At 67.7% G+C, this 21885-nt stretch overlaps 1 protein-coding gene across 2 annotated transcripts; it reads left to right on the top strand.

The window, feature by feature from the left end:
• The first annotated feature begins 1433 nt into the window (after positions 1-1433).
• MAEA (macrophage erythroblast attacher, E3 ubiquitin ligase) lies at positions 1434-21306 on the top strand. Of its 2 annotated transcripts, XM_054582203.1 has the most exons (10): positions 1434-1531; positions 10714-10896; positions 12764-12967; positions 13929-14051; positions 14612-14725; positions 17034-17110; positions 17857-17965; positions 19430-19563; positions 20242-20437; positions 20589-21306. In XM_054582203.1, exons 1-10 carry the CDS (start codon positions 1463-1465, stop codon positions 20682-20684), a joined length of 1305 nt encoding a protein of 434 aa, XP_054438178.1. In that variant the 5' UTR covers positions 1434-1462; the 3' UTR covers positions 20685-21306. The 2 variants fall into 2 exon arrangements, with proteins under 2 accessions (XP_054438178.1, XP_054438179.1); XM_054582204.1 differs by lacking the exon at positions 14612-14725.
• Positions 21307-21885: the final 579 nt, after the last annotated feature.

Below are 21885 nucleotides of genomic sequence, written 5' to 3' on the forward strand. Positions count from 1 at the left end.
TCTTCCTAGTCATGCCAGCACTTCGTTCGGAATGTCCCCTGACAGGGGGCTCTGTCTTCACCCTTCTCACTTTCCCACTTTTCCGCCGTCGACGGGTACGCGCCCTGCGGCCTGCTCACCAGCTGGAAGGAGGCTGTAAGCGCGTCTGGTGGTCTTGAGGAGTTCGCACCTGTGGCCACGATCGGGCCTAAGGAAGCTGGTGTGTCCAGGGCGGCGGCTGCCTGGCATGGGGACTGCACAGAGTCCCCGCGCTTCCCACGCCAGGGACGGCAGCTTCCCTTGTGTTGCCTTAAAGGTTTTTTTTTTTTCCCAACACTAAATAATTTTTTTAAAAATCGTTTCAGAAATGAGCATGAAATGTGGAACGTAAGAGATGGTCATTAAACCCATTAAGGAAAATCTAACAATGACACCTAATTTCATTTCTGCTTTAAGAAAAGAAGGACCAGTTCTGTTTGAAAGTACAAAAATGTGAAATCGTTGCCTTGACGGCTCCGGGATCGGTTGGGCGTCGTCCTGCAAAGCGAAGGTCCCAGTTCGATTCCCGGCCATCCCGTGAGGGCGCACACCTGGATTTCAGGTCTGGTGACCCGCACCCCCGCGCCGCCCCATCCGTGGACGCACAGGAGAGGCAACGGATAGATGTTTCCTCTCCCTTTTGCTCCCTCCCCTTTAAAAATAAATAAAACCTTTTTTAAAAAAAAAGTAAAATGGCTGAACCGGGACTTCAGTTCCGCGGGGCGTGCCAGTGCCATGACCCCCACCCCGCCCCCGCTCGGCTTTGGTAGTTGCTTGTCTTGTAAATTAGCTTTAAATCCTCTCCCAGCAGGAAAACCGGGGTTCCGTATGGGGACTCCACCAGCTTTTAACCTGGAGACGCGGCCCAGCGGCTGACAGGCGGCCCTGGCCCGCAGACGTTTTGGCCACGTAGCCAGAAGAAACACTCGAACAGTGTCACGGGAGGTCCCTGTCACTAGACGTCCCTGCCAGGAGGGGTTACAGCCTAAAAGGGCGGCTCTGCAGAGGCCCAGCGGCCCCCAAAGCCGCACCCCTCCCGGGCCCCATGCCAGCCGTCCGCAGCGGGCCGACTCCGTCCCCCATCCACCCCACCCCGAGGTACTCTGGGCAGCCCGCGAAGCGACCACGGCGCCGAGACAGCCTGGAGCAATATCGCGCCACGAGGCCACCCTGCCCCGCCCCGAGTTCAAGGAGGGGACCGCCCAGCTGGTCTTATCGCTGATTGGCTCCGTGAGAGGAAGGCCGGCGGTGATTGGTCGGGTCGGATGCCTCTCGCGGTGCACGCCGCGGCCGCGCCTTCTTCCGCCTCCAGGCCGGTGGGCGGACACGATTGGTGCAGACTCGTCGCCCCACCCACCCAGCCGGCCGCCCGCCCCGTGACGTCACTACCCGGCGTGCCGCGCGGCGCTTCTCCTCCGCCCGCTAATGTTTTGGCCGACTCAAGATGGCGGTGCAGGAGTCGGCTGCTCAGCTCTCCATGACCCTGAAGGTGCAGGAGTACCCCACCCTCAAGGTGGGTCTGCGGGCGGGGCGGCCGCGCCGGGCTGGTGCCGGCGGGCCGCGGGGGGCGGGCCGCGGCCTGGGGGGCTGGGCGGGGTCTGGGGGCTCCGGGGGTTCTGGGGTCTGCGGGTGTGGGGCGGAGGAGTGCGGGTCGGTGAGGTCCGGGGGGGCCGGGCTCCCGGGGGTGGCGGGGTTTGCGGCCTGCGGGACTGCGGGGTGCGCGGGGTCTGGCTTCCCGGGGGCTGCGGGGTTTGTGGGCGTGGGGGTCTGCGGGGCGGGGTCTGCGGGTGTTGGGTCGCGGGGTCCGGGACTGCGAGGTCCGGGGGGCAGGGCTTCTCGGGGCGGCAGGGTCTGCGGCTTGCTGGTCTGCGGGGCCGGCCCGGCGGGTGTGGTGAGTGGCCGTGGCTGCCCTGCGCGTCCTGCGAAGGCTTCGTGGCAGGGCGGGGAGCGCGTCAGCCCGGCGCCGGCCTCGCCCTCCGGGGCCGGCTTGGGCCCCTGCGTCTCCAGCAGCCTGCGCTGCCCCTCCGGCAGCCCCGCGGGGGCAGGCTGGTGACGGGGCCCGGTGGGGTCGCGGGCGCCCAGCCGGGGGCCCGGCGGTGGGTGGCCCACTGCCCTCCTGAAGCTCCGCGTCAGGCGTGTGCGTTGGCTCAGTCCTGATGAGGGAGGTCGTAAGTAAACGAGAGCCCGGACGGTCTGATGGGAGCCCATTTTGCGGGGTGTCACCAAACCTGAAATACAGCTCTTGCCACTTGGTTACCGGTTGGGTGACCTTGGATGGTCATCTAGCCAAGTCGCATTCCATTGGGGTGAAATTGGCGTGCCCAGTGGAAGGGCCTGTACTTGCTGCTTCCTGAATTGGTAGAGGCCTTGGCGGTGATTGAAGGAATTTATCCCCAAGTGCTTCGTGCTGGTCAGAGGTCAAGGTCACCATATTCCAAGGAGGGCTGTAGCTGGCCATTGGCGGCCTGGATTCCTTCCCTGGGGGCCGCCCCGCCCCGCGGTGGCCAGCGGCGCCGGGTGCAGTGTGGCCGGGCTGCCGGGAGTCCTGCCCCGTGTTCCCCACTTGCTGGGAGAGCGCAGGCCCTGAGATGTTACCTTCTGCCAGTGTAGGTGCTGTGAGCTCCATGCCACCTGAGTTTCAAGGGGGCCGCCTGTTGGAAGACGCAGGGCCCGAGCCAGGCTGCGGGGCCCGAGCCAGGCTGCGGGGCCCCGGCGTTGGCACAGGAGCCGGCGCCCTGCTCTCTGACGCAGGCAGGGACCTCGCAGTGGCCAGGCCACCAAGCTGCCTGAGGCCCCACCACGGAGAGGGGGACTGGTCGCTGCTGGCCTGTGTCCCACTCAGGCCACCGTCAGCTTGTCATTTGCGCTGACAGACAAGGTTCAAAGTTCAGAACTGGTGGCTCCTCATCTTGGTCCCAGCTGGTGACTGCGAGGAGCGTCAGACCGGAAAGCGTGCCCCCTCCCAGCCCCCTCTCTGTCTTTCATGATCGTGAGCGCGGCGTGAGCGCACGCCGTCAGGTAGCCTGCGGTGGGGGCGGTCGGTCGAAGCACTGCCCAGGACTCCCAGGCTGCGGGTCCGATCCCTGGTCGGGCTGCACGGAACCGGCCAGTGGATGCACGAGCTCACAGTGCGGCAGGTCCACGCTCTCTCCCTGTCTCCCCTTCCATCTCTCTCTCTCTCTCTCTCTCTCTCTCTCAAGTCAACAAAGAGAAATTAAAAACAAATAGTCGCACGTACTCACACAGGTAAAGAAATATTGTCAAGTTACTTCAGGTGAGCTTGCCAGATTATTTAAAAAGTTTTACTTTTTTTTTAGAATGAATTTAAATGCAGAGTTTTTGCAGCCAGAGAAGCTGCTCCCACCACTTGCCCTCCCAGGTTGTTGGGTCCCATTTAGTCACCTAGTTCTGTTGACATGTGTCACTGCTGAGTTAACATTTTTTCCTAGAACTTTTCAGGACTGGCTCCTAGCGGATAACGAGGTTTCACTGGGAAACTGGAGTCCTTGACTTGGATGCATTTGTTAACGTACATTTAGCAGGACGCTGGGGCAGCTGGTGGCCCAGGAGCTGTGCTCTGCCGTATCGAGCAGGGTCCGGACCCGGGCACGGTGCGGGCGCCACAGAAGAGGGGGTGGGGATGCGGGGGAGGGCCCCGGACAGTGTCATCGTGCTTCCCTGGTCCCCGGGCCTGTGTCCCGCAGGGTGGCGAGGGGACAGGCACGCACTGGACCATGCACTCATGTGACGGGAGCCCCGCGTGGGCAGCCTCCGGCGGGTTCCTCACTGCCTCAGGGCCTGGCGCTCCTGGGCAGCGGGGGAAGCGGGAGGAGAGGAGCTGCAGCGGGGGCCGGGGGCCCCGCTGGGACGCAGGCACCCTGTCCTTGCCGGCACCGACCTTCCCGCGCGGCCGGACACCTGTGTGAGGGCTGCTCACTGCACGAGTCCAGCAGCGCCCGGGCCCCCGTCCGCCAGGTGCCAGGAGTGTGGGCACAGAAGGTGTCCAGACGTGGCCAGGTGTCCCCAGGGGGCAGGATCACCCCCGTGAGAATCCCGGGCCGGATCTGGCTTCGTGGAATGTGTCCCTCACTCCCACCAGGGGGTGGGGGACGCAGCCTCCTGGCCTGGCCCTGGCTGGGGCCTCACCCTTGGGTCCCGGGGTGTCGTGCGCAGGACGAAGAGGGACGGGACTGGGGCGCCTAGCTCACCATCTTGTACTTGTTTTGTTTTTAATAGTTTATTCTGATTACAAAAGTAACATGTTTATCCTCTAAGTTGTTCTGCTGATTGTCCCGCTGACATTCTGGGGTATTCCTGCTTTTCCCTTCAGAGAGCCGAGGTCGAGCGGTAGCGTAGACGCCTCCATTGTCACCCTGCTCAGGGCAGTCTGCACAGCCCAGGGGGAGAGCCTGACTCCTCCTCGACTCTCACTTGCGCCAGCCCCCGCCCACCTGGAGCCTCAGCTCAGCACCCCAGCCGGGGGCCCCCAGCCCAGCCCCATTCCAGCTGTGCTCGCCTCCTCACAGGTGACCGGCTGGGGAGCGCCGACGCTGCTCCCAGCTGGGCCGTTGTGTGCAGGACTGTTTCAGTTGTGTGTTTCTGTTTTGGTGACAGTCTTTCAACCAAGTCGTGCCCTGCAGTTCCAAAGCCTGGGTCTGTGCTTGCTGTGGAAAATGTGGGCGACGGCCGTGAGCCTGAAGCTGTAGGTTCCCGGGCAGCTCTGAAGCCCGGCCTCGGCCAGTCTGCAGGACGCGTGGCGTGGCGTGGCGTGGCGTGGCGTGTGGGGACGCCAGCGAGCATGGCGGCCTGCGGAGGAGACCGGCAGGCGCCGCATGTGGCCCTGCGCGCGCTGCATCCCGGGCGGCTGCCGGCGTGGCCTGGCCTCCCTTCAGCTCCAGGCCGGTGACTTGCGAAGTCGGGCGGCCGGCCTGCGCCTCCTGTGGCCGGCACGGGGACCGCGGTGTCCTGCCTCTCCGGCTCCTGCTCCCCCCCAGGCCGGCCCCTCTGCCCTCATGGCTCCCGGACACACTGGCTGCGAGGCAGGCAAGACGCCGCCGCCTGCGCCCTGGCCTTCCTCCCCACGTGTCGGGTGTTGGGCTGCATGGGCGGGACCTGGGCACGTCCCCCAGGCTGTGGTGCGTCTGCCCGGCGTGTGCCTGGGCCTTTCCCGGCCGCGTAGACTGGGTTGAGGGAGGACTTCTGTGTGTGCAGGTCATTGTGTTTAAAGTATTGTTTTCAAACAACGTCAAAGTCAGGAAAGGAAGGGCTTTCTGATGCCCAGTCGTCTGTGGCAGAGGGGCTAAGCCTGGAGTTGGTGCAAATGCTTAGCCCTGGGCCAGTGGCAGCAGCTGGCGGCCACCAGGCTCAGGAGGGGTGGTGGCCCTGAGAGCCGAGCTCCCCGCGCCCCTCTCCTGCGACCCTCGCAGCAGACCCCGGCGGGCCTGCCGGTGCACGGTGGCGGCACAGGGTGTGGGCGGAGGCTGCGGCCTTGGGGGCGCCAGGGGACGGGAAGGAAGGGACCGGGGAGGTCCCGGCGGTGGAAGGGAGATGCTGAACGAGGGGACAGGACAGTCCGGGTCCCTGAACAACCAGGATGAAGTCGAGGCAAGTGTGGGGCAGCAGGAGCTGGGACCCGCCGGGCGGCGGCGGAGGGGCCTCGGGGAGACCCTCGTCGGCCGTGTGGAAGCCTCGGCAGACCCCGGCCCCGCTGGTGGGCCCCGGGACGCTCCCAAAGCTGCGCAGGGGCTGGGCCTGCAGGGCCCCGGGCGCCACAGCCGCAGGTCGGCCGGGGGCGCAGCGAGGGAGGCGGGTCTCAGGAAAAAGCGGCGGCCGCGGCGGCGCAAGGACCTGACCGAATGGCCCGCGTGCCCCTCGGGGCTCTGGTGGGGCAGCGGTCCACGTGGGCCTGGGCACGAGAGCACTGTGGGCCGGCGGGGCCTGTTGGGCATTTTCAGGTGTGATGATGTGTTTTAGAATCTTCCTACCTGGAGGGCATTGTGTTGAAAGCTTTCTGGAAGAAAACCGCCGGCTGTCTGAGTAGCTGTGTGCTGAGAGTTGGCGCTGAGTCTTCCCTGACGGTTCAGTACCGGGCTGTGCAGCCGAACGTGGCTCGTGGGGTACCAGCCGGCCGGGCCAGAGGCCTCGCCGCCCCGCAGGCCCCCAGCCCCTGCGCCCCAGCCGTCCCTGCACCCACGGTCACTCATGCGCGGAGCCTGCCCCCTCTTGCTGCTGCTCTGGGGCTCAGGGCTCTCTGCGGCCTCAGTGTCCTCCTCAGGTGGCTCTGAGGCCCCTGCGGAACCACGCCCTCTGCCGCTGCTGGTCCCCTCCACCTTCCACCCTGTCTCTGGGAGCTTCTGGTCTTAGTTGGGGTAGAAAACTGGAGGTGGTGGAGTGGCCTCCAGACCCACGTGGCTTGGTTTCCTGCGTCCCTATCCCTGTCCCCTCCCCACCCCCGTGCTGCCCTGGGGGCTTGGGCACAGTGGTTTCCCTGCGGCCGCAGGATACGCCAGCATGGGGGTCCTCGGGGCCTTTGCCCTTGTTTGCTTGGCCGAGATCCTCTCCCTCCCTGCTCGGGCCGTGGCGCAGGTGCCGCCTGCCCAGCGAGGTCGCCTGGTGGGCCTGGAAGTCCCTCCGCCCTCCTGCTCCGCTGTCTTAGCTCCTGCCTCCATTGGGCACAGTGTTTCCCTTCTCTGTCTCTTTCTAACCACAGAGTTGTAATTTCTGGGGGCGCAGAGAAGAAATCATTCTTCAATTAAAAAATAGACTGTTCAACGTCATTTTAGCAGTTTTGTCCAGCTCAGTAAGAATTGAAACAGAAGCGAACGTGCATGTTAGAGTCAGGAGACATAATGTTTCCGTGCCCAGAAAACACAAGCCAACTGACTGGGAAACGCCCGCAATGGGTGAGAGAGGCGGGCGCGGCGCCCGGTGCCCGGGAGCCTCGGACCCATCCCTCTCTGCACGTGGGCGCGGCAGCCACCACGACCTGACGCGGTGAACGAGACCGGTGGCCCGGCCCGGCCGAGGGGACATGTATGTTCTCAGCAGGCAGGAAGGGGGCCTGGCGTCCGTGGAGCGGCCGTGTTTCTGTTGGAAAACGCTGGTCACGGCGGTCAGGCTCCGCCCACCGTCCCGTCCCTGCTCAGGTGTTTCTCCTACGGGATGGGACGCGGAAGCGCAGGCAGCCCGAAGGGGCTGTGAAGTGCTGAGGCAGCGACCTTGTTGCTGAACGGCTTCCGTTTATGTTCTTTATCTGAAAAAGCCGGAGAGCACGCTGTGCTAGCGCCGCATGTGCGGGGCGAGACGGGTGCCCGCCGCCCTGTGCTGTCGCGTTGGGTCCGCGAGCCGTGCCACGGGCTGGGCGGCCGGCCGGGCGCTGCGCTGCGTTTCACGGGCGCTGCGCTTTCCACAAAGGCCCGAGGACTGGGCGGGGCGCCAGCGATGGCGAAGGGGCGGCCGCGCATCCTGAGAGGGCAGTGCGGAGCGGCTGGCGCCCCGACGCCCCGGGAAACGGACCGGAAACAGGTTGCTTTTCAAGGAGCCTGTTTCCTGGGCGTCGGCACCACTCCCGTCCTCGGTGAGCCTCCCGCGGGGCGGGCGCCGTGCGCGCGAGGGTCTGCGCAGGGTGGCGCGAAGCCACGGCGGCCGGAGACTGCCCCGGGCCCGTGCAGGACACAAGGCAGCTCTCCTGGGCGTGGAGGACGGACGCCGGCGTCCAGGGCTCCGGCCGGTGCTCCCGGCCGTGTGCGCCCCCAGCCCAGGGCAGCTGTGCGTGGGGCCCGGCACAAAGTCCCGAGTTGACGTGAAACATCGTGGGGTGTTTTTCCCGTTAGAACGTGCGTGTTCAGTGTGCGGCCGAGACAGCTCTCCAGTGCGGCCCCGAGGGGCCGAGAGTTTGGGTCCCCGGCCGGAGGTGCTGGCTTTGGGACGAACACTGAGGAACCTCTTCTGAGGTTTCTTAATTGTGAAAGATAGAAATTCTCATGCTGTTGGGGAAATACTTCCTTCCTGTGCTGGTGGAAGTGGCTGAAAACAACGATGACAAGTGGAAATAGTCTCTCTGTCAGCAAATCCTGTCAGAAACCCCACGGCCAACTTTGGAGACGCGGCGGACGCACTCGCGCGGCAGCGGCCGGGCGGGGGGCAGTGCGGGTGGCCCTGGGGTGTCTGGGCCGCCGGTCGCCCGGGTCGCTGCAGCTGCGAAACGGGAAGGGCTTCCTCGTGAGTCGCCGGAGGGGAGGGAGGCGCTGAGGAGGCGGCCGTGGTCCTCGGGCCGCAGGCCCGGGAGCCGGGGGGTCCGCGTGAGTGACGGGGACGCCGCTGGTCCGTGGCGCCCTGAGGCAGCAGCTCCCCGTGCCTTCCACCGTCCAGGCTCCCACCTTTCTGTCTCCTTGGGGACCCCGTGGAGGGGGCTCCCGCGGGGCCGCCTCCCGTGTCTGGCTCACCTCCTTCCACCCGGGGCCGCCCCCCTGCCCCCCCCCCCCCCCGCTGCGGCCCGCGGCCGGACGCCCTTCGCCTCAAGGCTGAGTGACAGCCCGCGGTCCTTCACCTGCCGTCCGTGGCTGGCGCGGCTGCTCCCCTCGGCGGCTCGTGGGCAGGATGCAGTGAGCGCGGGCGCAGGGTGTCGCTCTGAGGCCGCGTCAGCCCCCGGGGTGCAGCGGCCCCTCGCGTGGCACAGGTGTGAACGGCACAGGTGCACTTGCTCGCGGGTTTTTTCAGTAGATGCGTCATTGGCTCCTCGTATCCCTGGGTGTCGCGTCCGCAGTTCGACCACCCGCCGCTTGGAAACAGGCTTTTTGCTCCGGCCGGGAGTGTGTGTACGCGGAGGGCAGACTCGAGTATGCGCCGGCTGTCGCCTGCCCTGGGGTCGGCACCCCGCCCCCGCCCCGTCAAGGGTCACCTTCAGGGTGCCTGGCGTGGCAGCGCGGCGTCCGCCCGTTTGTGGGGACCCTCTCTCCAGTTTCCATGGTGGCTGCACCATTTGCACGTCCCCCACAGCGTCCAGGGTCCCAGGCCCCGCGTCCCGCCAGCCGTCTGGGCTGGACGGGCCGTCTCCCCGGGAGCCCGTCCCTGACGGCTGGGGGGCCCCGTCGAGCGCCTCCCGGCACGTGTGCTGCATGTGAGTGGGGAAGTGCCTGTCTGAGTCCTTTGCCCGGCCCCTAGTCAGGTCATTTGGGGCTGCTGTGTCCCGGGTTCTGGGCGTCGGCCCGTGTGAGTGGGGTGGGGGGTGTGCCCGCGTGGCTCCCTGTGCTTCCTGGAGTTTGGAAGCTTGACGCGGTCCCATTCAGCTGCTTTCTGTTTCGTTGCCTGTGACCGTAGGGGAATAGATGCTCGTTTACTTTTTTAAAACATTCCCCGACCCTGTCACCTCCTGTCACGCTGTCCTTGTCGGTCTGGGTGGCATCTTCCCTCCTGAGCCTGGCCCCCGTCTGCTCTGCGTCTTCCGCAGGCTCCTTCCGCGCTGCCGTTGGTCCCGTCGCGGTGCCTCGTGGACACGGCTTGTTGGCCTCGTCCGCTCGGCCGAGGCCTTTCTCTGAGCCGCTTTCCTCCCAGGGTGTCTGTGGGTGCCGGCCTGGGTCCCTGAGCGTCTGGGAGCATCGCGAGCTCGGCCGCGATCTCGAGTGGTCGCTGGATGTGGTTTAGAATCGTCAGCATTTCCCGAATTCCATTCCTCTGTGTGGTGCCAGCCCTTTGGAAAGGAGGAGCTGGGAGGGAGCTGGGGGAGACCCAGGGCAGCGCGGCCGGCGGGGGGCGGGGGCCGCGGAGCAGCTGGGCTGAGGGGCTGCCCCCACGTCCGGCTCAGCGCACACTGCGCAGGAGCCCCGCATGGGGACCCCGGGAGCGGGTCACACCCCGCCTGTGGACACTGCCCAGGTCCGGGGCTTGAGCCAGGCTGTGGGGATGGACGGTGGCCGAAGGCGGGGCCTGTGACGCAAGCTCAGCCTGGGGCGGCGGTGGAGGGCGCTGGCCCCAAGGGCCGAGGGCAGGTGGGTTCTTGCCTGGGAGGGGCCGCGGCAGGAAGTGCGGCCACGGCCGCCTGGAGGCGAGCCCAGCGCCCGCGCGGGGGCACCGAGGTGACGGCGCCTGCCGCTGCGGGCGCGTGGAGGGCGCGCCCGGCCCTGAGCTGGTTTCTCTCATCAGGAGGCGGAAAGCCCCAGCCGGGCGGCCCTCCCGTCATCCCGCAGACCCAAGGGTTGCGGTTCCGTCCCCGCGCGGGGGGCGGCCCGGGGCGCGGGGACCCCTGGGTGGGGCGCCGTCCTGGGGCGGCCGGCGCGCGCCTCTCGCCTGAACTGGTGTGTGTCTCCTCTCCCGTTCTCCGTCCCTGTCTCTCCTCCCTCCCTCTCTGAAAGCAATGAAGATGTCTTTCAAGATTTAAAAAAAAATGTTAGGAAGTTTGGTGTGACCTTAAGATACAACTTGTCGGGCCTGGACACGGATGCCACACCCCTGCCGCGTCGGGGCCGGAGCCGGGGGCGGACGCCGGGCCCGGGCAGTGGGCCCCCCGAGTTTGGTCGGCTTTGAGGTCTGGGGACAGCCGGCGTGTCCGCCTTGGTCTGTCTGTCTGCGAGCACCGCTGAGCCGCCGCCCGTGCTGCCTCCTGCGGGTCTCGGTCTGGTCTTGGAGGAGACGCGCTTTCAGAGAGCCGGACGCCCGAGGGAGGGCCGCGCGGGTCTCAGCCTCCCCTCGCCCCTCCAGGTGCCCTACGAGACGCTGAACAAACGCTTCCGGGCCGCTCAGAAGAACATCGACCGTGAGACGAGCCACGTCACCATGGTGGTGGCCGAGCTGGAGAAGACCCTGAGCAGCTGCCCTGCCGTGGACTCCGTGGTCAGCCTGCTGGACGGCGTGGTGGAGAAGCTCAGCGTCCTCAAGAGGAAGGTCGGTGCCGGCCCCAGGCCTGCCTGCCCACCCTCTGGCCACCGGGCGCTCGGGGGGAAGGGCCGTTGCCCGTGGGAGCTGGGACCAGCGGGGCCAGGCCGCCCGGGGGCCGGGGGCACCGCCGACGGGAGTCTGTGTGGACGGCCGTCGCTGTCAGGCGGCGCGGCCTCGGGCAGCCCCCAGCCCTGGGGCCTGTGCGCCTCCCTGGGGCCTGGCTGCCGGCCCTGCCGGCCCAGGCCCGCGGGGCACGGGGTGGGCAGCAGGCCGGTTCGTTGTGTTTGGGATTTCACCTCCACCCAGCACCTGGGGCCTCTCGTTCCTGGGAACGGCAGGAAGGGCGTTGGCACCCGCCTGCTCCCTGAGGACAGCCCAGAGGGCGGGGCGTGTTTGTTTATTTTTTAAATCCTTGCCTGGGGATGTGCTTGTGGGTTTTGAGAGAGAGAGAGAGAGAGAGAGAGAGACCAACGATCAGTTGCCTCCGATATGTTCCCCAGCTGGGAACTGAACCCGCAAGTTTTTGGTGCTCGAAGTGACCTTTTAATCAACAGAGCCTCCCAGCCAGGGCAAAAGTGTGGCATTTTAACGTGCTCTGCCGAGCGTTTTCAAGAACTGCTGGGAAGAGAGGGGCTGTGGGAGGGCGGGGGGCCAGACAGGAGCTGGGAGGGGGGTGCACTGGCCGTCCCACGCCCGTGGGAGCCCCTCCAGCCTGGCGTGCCAGCGCACCGGGCCTGCTGCTGGGACCCACAGCACCGCCCCTCAGGTGGGCGCTGCGGCGGCCTCCCAGTGCCGGGCCGCGAACGTGGTTCGGCGGCGCGCGTCCGGCGCCCAGGCACGCAGGAGGCCAACAGACAGGGAGGGCAGGCTGCAGCCGGGCGGTGGCCAGAGACCGTGGCTCACTGGGGCAGCAAGAGCTGGGAAACACGCGCAGAGAACAGAAAGCATGAAAAGTGATGCAGCTTGGAAAGAACCAAGTGAGAAACTCAGATGTTTGCTCAGAACAGACACCGTAACAGGTTAGAGCCCGGCGACTGCCGTGAGCGCTAGGGACCCGGAGGCGGGCCCGAGGGCGTGTCCAGAGAGCAGCACCGGTTGAAGGGTCGGGCATCGGGGCTCAGAGCTGCAAGCAGAGCGGACGCTGCGCGGGCTGGCCCTGCCGGGAGCAGGGCCAGTTCCCGCCCAAAACAGGACAAACAGAAACAAGCCCGTGCGGTCTTTTTACACAGAAACTGCAGTCAGCGAGGGGAAAGGCCATCTCTGAAGAGCAGCAAACGCCCCGGCAGCCGAGTTTGTGATGGGCGAGACCGGAGGCGGGGAGCGGCCGGGAGAGCGGGGCCGGCGGGCGGCTCCGTGGGCCTGGCGTCCAGCCTGCAGCCGCGGGTCCCCCCGGGCGGCGGCAGTGGCTGTGCCTCACGGCACACAGGGGCGTTGCCGTTCAGCCATGTTATTTTTGAACAAAACTGACTTCAGGGAGGAAAGTGTTATAGCAGATAGGACGTCAGTTTATAGGGCTGAAAGGCCGAAGCCCGGACAGGGGCTCGGCGGGTTGGAGCTCCATCCTGTGCGTCGAGGACGTGGGTTCACGTCCGGACAGGCGCGCTCCTGGGCTGCAGGGCCGTCCCGTGACGCCCCCAGGACCCGGTGTGTGAGGGAGGCGCCCGTCGGTAGTCCTCTCTCTCAAATCAATCAACACGTCCTCAGGCGAGGATTAAAGAGTTGGGTTGAGAAGGTAAAACGTGAAAATGCAACGTGCGTGGCAGCACAGCCGCAGGCCCCCCAACCGTCGGCCGCCACGGACCGGGCGCGGGTCCGCGGGGGCGGGCTTGGCGGCGGGGAGGGCGCGCCTGAGTTCGCTGTGTGCCCATCTCAGGCGGTGGAGTCCATCCAGGCCGAGGACGAGAGCGCCAAGCTGTGCAAGCGCCGGATCGAGCACCTCAAGGAGCACAGCAGCGACCAGCCGGCGGCCGCCAGCCTGTGGAAGCGGAAGCGCATGGACCGCATGATGGTGGAGCACCTGCTGCGCTGCGGCTACTACAACACAGCGGTGAAGCTGGCGCGGCAGAGCGGCATCGAGGTGCGCAGGGCGGGCCCCCCGCGCGCCCCCGCCCGTTCGCCCTGCATGTGGGTCTGTCTGCAGTGGCTCCCGTGGAGCCGGCACAGAGGCAGGCGCGCTCGCACCCTCGGGCGCAGCTGTCCCGAGCGGCGTGCGCCCTGCCCCCATGTGCCGCTGCCCCGTCCAGGTCCGAGGTGACGTCCGTGACCCACACGCACACAGTGAGTCCGTCTCGTGCTCGGCGGCCTGCCCTGTGCAGAGCCCCTCGGAGCCTCCCTCCCCTTGGGGACGCATCGCTCCCGCCATGATGCCCCCTCGCTCCGTGCCACCCGCACGCGTGGCTCCCGCCTGGGTTGAACGGGCCTCAGCCCCGAGCTGGGTCCCCGGGCGTGGGCAGGCGCCCAGCGCCTCTGGGCTTCTCGCAAGAGCGGTGGGCCTTTGTGTCGGACGTTGTCTGTGTCTGACCCACACGGGGGGGACCTGTGCCCTTGGAGCATCCCTCTCCCTCTCACGGCTCCTGCCTTTCCTGCTGTCCCCACGGGGGTCGCTCCGGCCTCGCTGCGGGGTCCCTGCCTGCTGACTGGGGGCTGCGTCCCGGGCGCCTGCTCTGCTGGGACCCCCAGGCTCGGCAGCTGCAGCCCCACCCGTGCACGCTGGCCACCCCTTTTCAAGCATCTCAGTGTATATAAGTCCTCGGAGGGGAAACCCACAGAGGACGAGGGGAGGGGGTGCCGGAGTGCCCAGGCCACCTGGTGTAGGGCAAAGTGGGGGTCGCGGGGGCCGCTCCGGCCGAGGTCCGGCTGGGCTGTCCCTCCCGTCCCCCGAGGCCTGGCTGGCCCACGTGCAGACCTCTCGGTGCCGGGAGGAGCCGACCTGCAGCGGTGCACAGGCGCGGTCAGAGCGGTCCCTGCAGGGCGCTGGGGGGCCGTGGGTACCGGGGCGCACATGCCCGGCAGTCTGAGCGCGTACCCCCCGCCCCCAGGACTTGGTGAACATCGAGATGTTCCTGACGGCCAAGGAAGTGGAGGAGTCCCTGGAGAGGCGCGAGACGGCCACCTGCCTGGCCTGGTGCCACGACAACAAGTCGCGGCTGCGCAAGATGAAGGTGCGGGCCCGGCGGGGCGGGCGGGCGGGGCCGGGCCGGAGGTCTCTGGGTCGGGTCCTTGGCTGGGGTCGCTGGGTTTGGTGTGGGCTTTGGGTATTTTGGGCGGTGCACCCCCTTCTGCGTTAGGGTTTGGACCGGTGTTCTGAGCATGAGGTTCCGAGGCGGCGGGCGGCGACCTCGCGTAAGCGCATGGTGGGCCTGCTGGGGCTGGAGCTGGGCGCCCACCGCTGCACTGCCAGAGGCGCGGGGAGCCCCAGGCGGGGGCCGGCGCAGCCCTGCTGGGTGCGGAGTTCCAGGCTGGGGTGTGCTCCTTGGATACAGCTCTCTTTGAGACCCACGCACAGCTTTAAAAAGGGACACTGGGACGTGGCCGCGGAGTCTGCCCACGCTCGCAGCGAGGCTTCGCGTGGGGCTGCGGGAACGCTCGGCCTGCGTTGACCCTCCCGCCACCGGCAGACCTTTGTTTTCTGTTTTCTACACCGAGCGCCTTTCCCCCTCCCTGGTTGCGTTTGTCGTGTGCACGTGGTGACCAGCCAAGGGTGACACTCTCTGCCACTCAGGGCCGCCAAAGCGAGCATGACGCGAAGCCGGGACGGAAAAGTAGAGTGGCCAGTGGCTCCCCTAAAGAAAGTGAGGATCTTGGTATGGAAACCATAAAAGGAAAGCCAGAATTGGTACGTAACACCGCCCCGCGCCCCGCCCCCGCCCCCCGCCGTGCGCTCTCAGAGCGAGACGGGTCGGCAGGAGAGGGGCTCCCTGCCCCACAGGGTGTCTCTGCGCGCCCGGCACCTCCTGGACGCGCGGCTGCCTGGCGAGGGCGCGCCCGCTCGGGCGCCGCCGATGGGGCCGTGCAGCCACGTGTGGGCAGGCGGGCGAGGCCAGGCCCAGCGACGGCCGTTGAGCGTGGTCGCCCAGGAGTGTGCTGGGGTGACGCACTGAACGCAGCGTGCCCGACTGCCTGTGCAGCGTGTGTGCGGGCGTGCACGTGCCCGTGAGCTCGCGCACGTTGTCCCACGCACAGGCCGGGAGGGGAGAGGAGCCTGGGAGGGCCACGCCAAGGCCAGCGGGACCCCACGGGTCAGTCAGGAGGTAGAGGAGGAGAGAAGCTCTGAGACCCGCATTTCACGTAGTTGGAAGGTACTGCCAAAGTAGGTGATCGAGCCCAGTCAGCATCTGGCGCGTTGACGGGTCTCCAGACACGTGAGGACGTGTGCACAGGGGCCCACGGTGTGCTGCGTGTGTGCAGAAGCCACAGGCAGCCCAGGGCGTGGCTGGCGCGCAGTGCTCTCCGATCGCCTGTCCAGGGCGCTCCCGTGGCGCGTCGTCACCTGCCAGGGGCTGCGGTCAGGCCTCGCCCGACTGTCAGTGGGTCCGACAGACGGGGCCGGCCGTGCCCGGGGTGACTGGGGTAAAGAAGAGGTGAGTCCCCACGGCACCGTGTCAGCCGCGTCCCGAGGAGACGTGGCTCGGGACCTGCTGTGTCAGGAGTGCGGCCGGCCCAGCGCGGGGCTGCAGTGCCCTGGGGGCCCCACCAGCGTCGGCGCTGCGGCCCGGCCCCCGCCGCGCCGTCCGGGGGCTCCGCCGCGTTTGCACAGGGCGCCGGCCCCACGCAGCCAGGGGCCAGGCCCGGGGAGGCCCGCCCGTGCGGAGGGCGGGGGGGACGATGGCAGGGGACCTGCCCGGATGTGGGCGCCTCCGATGTGGGTGTGCGGGGTGCCAGGTAAGTGACCCGGCAGCCCTGTCCGTGGGGGCCGTGCCGCGGCTGCCCACGCGGCTGTGGTGCGGGGGCAGGGCCTGGGCAGTCCCTGCTGAGCCTCGGGCTGCGCACAGCAGGAGGCTCCGGCGCGAGAAGCACGCGCGGCTGGTAGCTGTCGAGTCTGAGAGGCGTGCGCTGACGGGCCCACCTGGCCGCGGGGGGTTCCACGCGTGCAGCCCCGGGCCTGGAGCCGTGGAGCTCGAGCGCAGGCTGTGCCGACGCCGCGGGGCCCTCTGTGTGGCCGGCAGGCTGCCTGCTGCCGGGAGCCAGCGCAGCCTTCACTCACCCAAGGGCACCGCAGTTACCTCTGCTTGCTGCCTCCCCTGCTCCCGGCCGCAGGTGGTCTGGCCCAGGTAGGCCTGAGGTCACTGAGCCCCCGAGGGAGCCTTTGGGGGTATACAGAGCACCTGCGGGGGCGCACAGCGCCCCTCAGCCTCCCATGTGGCTGCCAGGCTGGTGTCTGCCAGACGCATGGGCCTCGGCGCTCACCCCCTGCCCGGCCCTGCCTGCCCCGGGCCTTCGGACTGGCTGGCCCTTCTGCCTGGAGTGTCCTCACAGGTGTGCGCGGGGCCCCACCCAGCGGTCCCTGTACTTGCTGACACCTCTGTGCATGTGAGGTGCCGCCACCTGCTGGCCTCTCCCACCAGGAGCCAGGAGCCAGGCCTCGGCGCAGGGCCGGGCCTGTCTGCCCTCAACGGCCGGTTCTGGTGGGACCGACCAGAGATCAGGGCGGACGCTACTTAGATTCTGTGACAATGAAGCCAGTGGAGGCGAGGCCCCGGCGAGGCTGGTGGCCCGGGGAGGAGACGCAGCTGGGGAGGGCTCGGTGCGGAGGGCGCGCTCCTGTGCACGGCCCCCTGCTTCCCTCGGGACGCTGCGTCCCACGCGCTGTGACTTGCTGGTGGCGCCCAGGGCCTTGCGGTGGCGACTCCTGGCTGCTGCTCGCCCGAGGTCGCCCCTGTCGGGGCTGCCCGGCCGCTCCCAGGGCCAGGCCCTCAGGCAGCAGCGCTGCCCCCACCACGTTTCGCTGGGAGGGGCTGGGCCCGCAGGTGCAGGCGCGACTGGGCGGCAGCCGGCAGCCAGGGCCGGGGTGCCAGGCCGGCCCCGGCGGCCCTGCGCCTCCCTCGCGAGCGCTGCACGCCCGGGGTCAGGCCGGTGTGCGGGGTCGGCGGGGGTGCAGCTCCGCGGGGCCGGCGTGTGAGCCTCTGCCTCGTCTCTGCCCCCAGAGCTGCCTGGAGTTCAGCCTGAGGATTCAGGAGTTCATCGAGCTCATCCGGCAGAACAAGAGACTGGACGCTGTGAGGTGCGAGGCGCAAGGGGCGTGTGGTTCTGGGTGGGGGCGAGGCCGGAAGGCAGGAGCGCGTGGGCTCCGTCTTTCCTGCTGGGGAAGTGCTGTCAGGTCCCTTGCTAGGGGGCATCCTGGCACACTCGGCCCTCCGTCCGGCTCCAGGGTCCTCAGGCCGGGGCAGGGACGGGGTAGGTTATTCCCTTAGGGCTGTGGGAGAGGGCCGTGAAGTCCTGTGGGGCACCCGGGGCTCCCTGGGCCCGTCCTTGGGGCGGGCCCAGCAGCCCAGGCAGAAGGACGGGTCGCGGGCTGTCTCAGCCGCAGAGGGGACGGGGGCGCCTCTGGGAAGGAGGCGGGTGTGCGGCCGTGGAGCTCAGCGCCCCGGCGTGTACCTGGGGTCTCGTGGGCGGTCGCTGCAGACCGAGGGGCGGCTCTGCTCTGTCCCTGGGGTCCAGGGGCAGCGTGTCTTTGGGGCTTCGGTCCGCACAAACCAGGGTCATCGGAAGGGCTGGGGCAGGTGTCCCGCGTGGCAGGGTGACTGTCCCCAGGTGTTTCAGTGTGGGGTTCTGTGCCTGGTGCACCTCTCTGTCCTTGTCCCTGTCCTCTCGAGGTGTTGGACTTCCGCTTCCAAGCCCTTGGGTGGGGGTCCGGCCCTGGGGGGCTGGGCTCCCAGCAGACCTTGAGGCAGGTCACTGAGTGCAGAGTGAACTGAGGTTCGAGAAGGTGAAAATGCAGACTCAGAAGGACCGAATGTTGTTCTCCAGGCACGCGAGGAAACACTTCAGTCAGGCTGAAGGGAGCCAGCTGGACGAAGTCCGCCAGGTCATGGGCATGCTGGCCTTCCCGCCAGACACGCACATCTCCCCCTACAAGGTACCCGGGGCCGGGGGCCACTCCCACGCCCCACGCGGTGCCACAGGCCAAGCGGGCCTTTGCCCGAGTTGCTCCCGTCTCGCCGCTGAGAGTGGGGGTCGGAGCAGGTCTCGGTCGGGACCTGGCCAGCCCAGCACCTCCCCCGCGGCCGGGGGCGGGGGCGCCCGCGCTGTGCCCGGCGCCCTGGGCACCGGTGAGCGGAGGCCCTTCCCCCGCAGCCACAGCCGCCGTGCCGTTCGTCTCCCGTGGAGCCCGAGGGCGGCCCCGCTGGCCCTGAGTCGCCCTGGGGTCCCCCTCCTCTCGTCCTGAAAGACCCCCGGCCCCAACGGCCACGGCGGCGGCCTCCGCCCCTCCCGCCCGCCAGGACGTCCCGGCCCCCCGTGCTCGTCTCGTCCGGGTTCCGGGGCTGCACCCTCCGAGTCTCCCCCCAAACCCTGAAGCTGTGCTTCCTGTCCTTGAACAGTCCGACTTCCGGCCATTTCTCTGGTCTCACACTTGAGTGTAAACACTTGAGAAACCAGCTGCACCTTCAGCTCCCCCAACAGCTTCCACCTGGTGCCCACGAGCCCCGCACATGGGACCTGTCCTGTCACGGCTCACTGTCCCCTCCCGTGTCCAGTGGCAGCCGCTTGCGCTGACGCAGCCACCACAGGCCTTCCCTCCCCACGGCTGCACCGTCCCCCTGGAGACCAAGTCCCCGCCCCTCGAGCCCCCCTCCCCCCCTGTTGCCCCCAGGGCCAGGCCGCCACTGCCGGCGCGTGCGCCCTCTGGCCACCCCGGCACAGACCGGCCCGTGAGCAGCAGGAAGCTCGTGGCCGTCACGGACGGAGGCTGGAGGGGCAGTGCGGGTGCTGCCCGTCGGGGCGGGTGCTGGGAGCTCAGACCCAGCGCAGGGCTCCACCCTCCGGACCCGAGTGCCTCCCAAAGGCCTGCGCCCCCGCCCCCTGGGGTTGGGGTTCACCACCCGGATTCCGGGCCGGCCGGAGGACGGAACCAGCTTTGCCGTCTGGGCCTGGAAGCGGCTCCGTCCGGGGCTTCCCGTGCAGCCGGCGCACCCCAGGCGGAGCCCCCCAGCACCCCACACCCAGAGCCTCTGCAACATGTGGCTGCGGGTGGTCCCCTAAGCTCAGCCCTGACCTCAGGCTGCATCTCTTTCTTGCCCCGGGGGGGTTTGGGAGCAATGTGAGAAATGCGGACCTCCCCCCCCAGGGTGGGTGTGGCGCCCACCCTGGGGACAGGCACTGCCTCCTCCTCCTCAAGGGCAGCAGGGCCTGGGAGCTGGCCTGTCCGCGCCCAGAGCTGAGCCCGCCGCCTGCCTGGGGTCCCCGGCAGACAGCCATGCCCGCCCACTGGCCCGGAGCCCGGGCTGCTGGGTGGCAGGTGCGGCCCCGGGGTGCGCCCCCAAGGGCCTCGGCGCAGGGGGGACAGGCCGCACACCATCCCAGCCCCCGCCTCCCCTTCCAGGACCTGCTGGACCCGGCCCGGTGGCGGATGCTGATCCAGCAGTTCCGGTACGACAACTACCGGCTGCACCAGCTGGGGAACAGCTCCGTGTTCACCCTCACCCTGCAGGCCGGCCTCTCGGCCATAAAGACGCCGTATCCTTCTGGGGTCTTGGCCCTGGCCCTGCTTCCCCTGGTGCTGACGCTGCGGCACCCGCGCGCCCAGGAAGGCAGCTGGGGCATGAGCCTCCTGGGCGGCTGTTCTGTGGGGTTCCTGAGAATCCCGCAGAGCGGAGGCCGAGTTTCCGCAGACCAGTGGTGCCCTGTGGCCACAGAGCGGATGCTCTGACCCAGCGTCTCTGGGTCCCTCTCAAGTGTCCCGGGGGCCCCCTCCGGGACCCCATCAGGGCTGTCTGCCTCTCGCTCATCTTCTGGCGCTCGGAGTGCCAGGCAGGCCTCGCCTGCGGTGGGACCGGGCTGTACCCAGGCCTGTGCAGCACGCTCTCGAGAGGCGGGGCCGGCTGGGGGCTGTGAGCCTTCCCAGCGTCCCTGAGAAGGTCCCTGCTCCGATGGCTCTCGCCTGCCCTGCGGCAGGGTGGGCGGGCAGGGCTGGGCGGGCATGCACGTCCCCCGCACTTGGGGGCTTGGGGGGCTCTGGCCGCTGGCTTCACTTGGGCCTCGGGATGTTCCCTGCCAGACACAGCGGCTTCTCTGCCTTGGAAGAGCAGCTCTGCTTGTTCTCTGCCCGGCACCCGTGTGGCAGAGTGGCCTCTGTGCCCCTGGTCTCACCCCGGAGCCCGGGACCCCGGGACCCTTCCTTAACCCGAGGCACAGACAGTGCTACAAGGAGGACGGCAGCTCCAAGAGCCCCGACTGCCCCGTGTGCAGCCGCTCCCTGAACAAGCTGGCGCAGCCCCTGCCCATGGCCCACTGCGCCAACTCCCGCCTGGTCTGCAAGATCTCGGGCGACGTGATGAACGAGAACAACCCGCCCATGATGCTGCCCAACGGCTACGTCTACGGCTACAACGTGAGGGGCCTGGGGGTGGGGACCCTCAGGCGGGGAGCTTGGGACTCTGACAGATGTGCCTTCAGGAAGCAGCTTTGGCTAAACGAGACAATTTACTTTCTGGTGGCTCATTAGGTGGTTTGTCCTAACACGTTCTGGTCTTATCTTCCAGTCTCTGCTCTCTATCCGTCAAGACGATAAGGTCGTTTGTCCGAGAACCAAAGAGGTCTTCCACTTCTCACAAGCCGAGAAGGTGTACATCATGTAGGCCCACGCCTGCGCCTGCCTGCGGCGGTGTTTCTGTTTCTTGCGACCAAAGATCCATGAACAACGCAGACACGGGAGGAGAGGATGGGAGAGCGGAGAGGCTTGTGCTTGGAGACCACATTTTGATCGTAGGATTTTGTAACGTGAGCCAACTAGCGGATGCTCCTGGAGAGGACTTGACGCTGAGGGAAGCTCGGGGACGTTTCAGAAACAGCCCCCCTCCATCACTGAGGGGGAGCCCTGGGAACAGGTGTGTCCTGCGTGGGGGCCTGGCGTGGCGGCGGCCATGCCGGGTCGCTGCTGCCCCTGAAGCACCAGGAACGTGGGCCCCGCCCGGCCGCTGCTGCCCGGCACCCTCGGGGACAGGCTGCACCCCGCCCACACGGCCCGTGCGTCAGGGGACCCGCTGGGCCAGGTCTGCCAGGCCTTGCAGGGCCCCGTCACTTGGCTCTAAACGCTGTTGGTCACAGAAACGCAGTCCAGCTGAGTCGCCGCGACAGCTTGGGATCGAGTGAACCGCCGTAGCCGACACCGCTGCCCGTAGAGGTTTGTGCTTAGTGTTCCGTTTTGCATGTGGATGTTGCTTAGCTAATAAACTGTACATGTAAAACATGTTAATAAAAGGGTTTTCTATTTCTCCTTCCTGTGTGAGGCAGAAGCTGCTGTGTGTTCCGACACCTCAGTGTCTGCCGTCCCGCCCGTTTGTGCGTCGTGCGGAGGGTTCGTGGTCACTCTTGGGGGCGTCTGGAGAATGTGTCGCCTGCTGGGTGGCACACCTGTCCAGGTGCTGGGCCACTGGCAGGGCCCTTCCCAGGCTCTGCTGGAATCAGGAGCGGAGCGCGGCCTCACCCTCCCGGAAGGCGGGGCCGGCCTCCTTGGAGCCAGGCTCCTACCAAGAGGTGGCCGGGCCGGGACTGGGCACCAGGTCACGCACCATCCGGCCCGCCCCATGGCACACCCTGGGGGCCCGGGGGGCTGCAGGGCCAGGCTGCACGGAGGCTCAGGTAGGGCTCCCCTGTCGGAGGGCCCATCCTCTGTGTCGGCCCCTAGGAGGTGCCCGGCCGTGACAAGTTCCTTTCGATTTGTATCCCTTCTGTTGCTGTGGCCAAAGGGCAGGCTCGGGCGCAGCCGGTGACCCTGTGCCTGGCCAGTGTGGGACGCTGGGGCTCCAGGGAAGCCGGCCCCGCACCTGGTGCCCAATC

The sequence above is a fragment of the Pteronotus mesoamericanus genome, unplaced genomic scaffold (genome assembly GCF_021234165.1).
Source record: "Pteronotus mesoamericanus isolate MK-2021 breed Mesoamerican mustached bat unplaced genomic scaffold, CSHL_Meso_final contig_68, whole genome shotgun sequence".
In the NCBI taxonomy this organism is placed as follows: domain Eukaryota; kingdom Metazoa; phylum Chordata; class Mammalia; order Chiroptera; family Mormoopidae; genus Pteronotus; species Pteronotus mesoamericanus.

Bases quoted from the DNA above. Each gene is read 5' to 3' on its own strand.
- MAEA (XM_054582203.1), top strand. From the start codon at position 1,463: ATGGCGGTGCAGGAGTCGGCTGCTCAGCTCTCCATGACCCTGAAGGTG. The intron at 1,532-10,713 runs GTGGGTCTGCGG...TCGCCCCTCCAG, and splicing joins AGGAGTACCCCACCCTCAAG to GTGCCCTACGAGACGCTGAA. The intron at 12,968-13,928 runs GTGCGCAGGGCG...CCCCGCCCCCAG, and splicing joins CGCGGCAGAGCGGCATCGAG to GACTTGGTGAACATCGAGAT.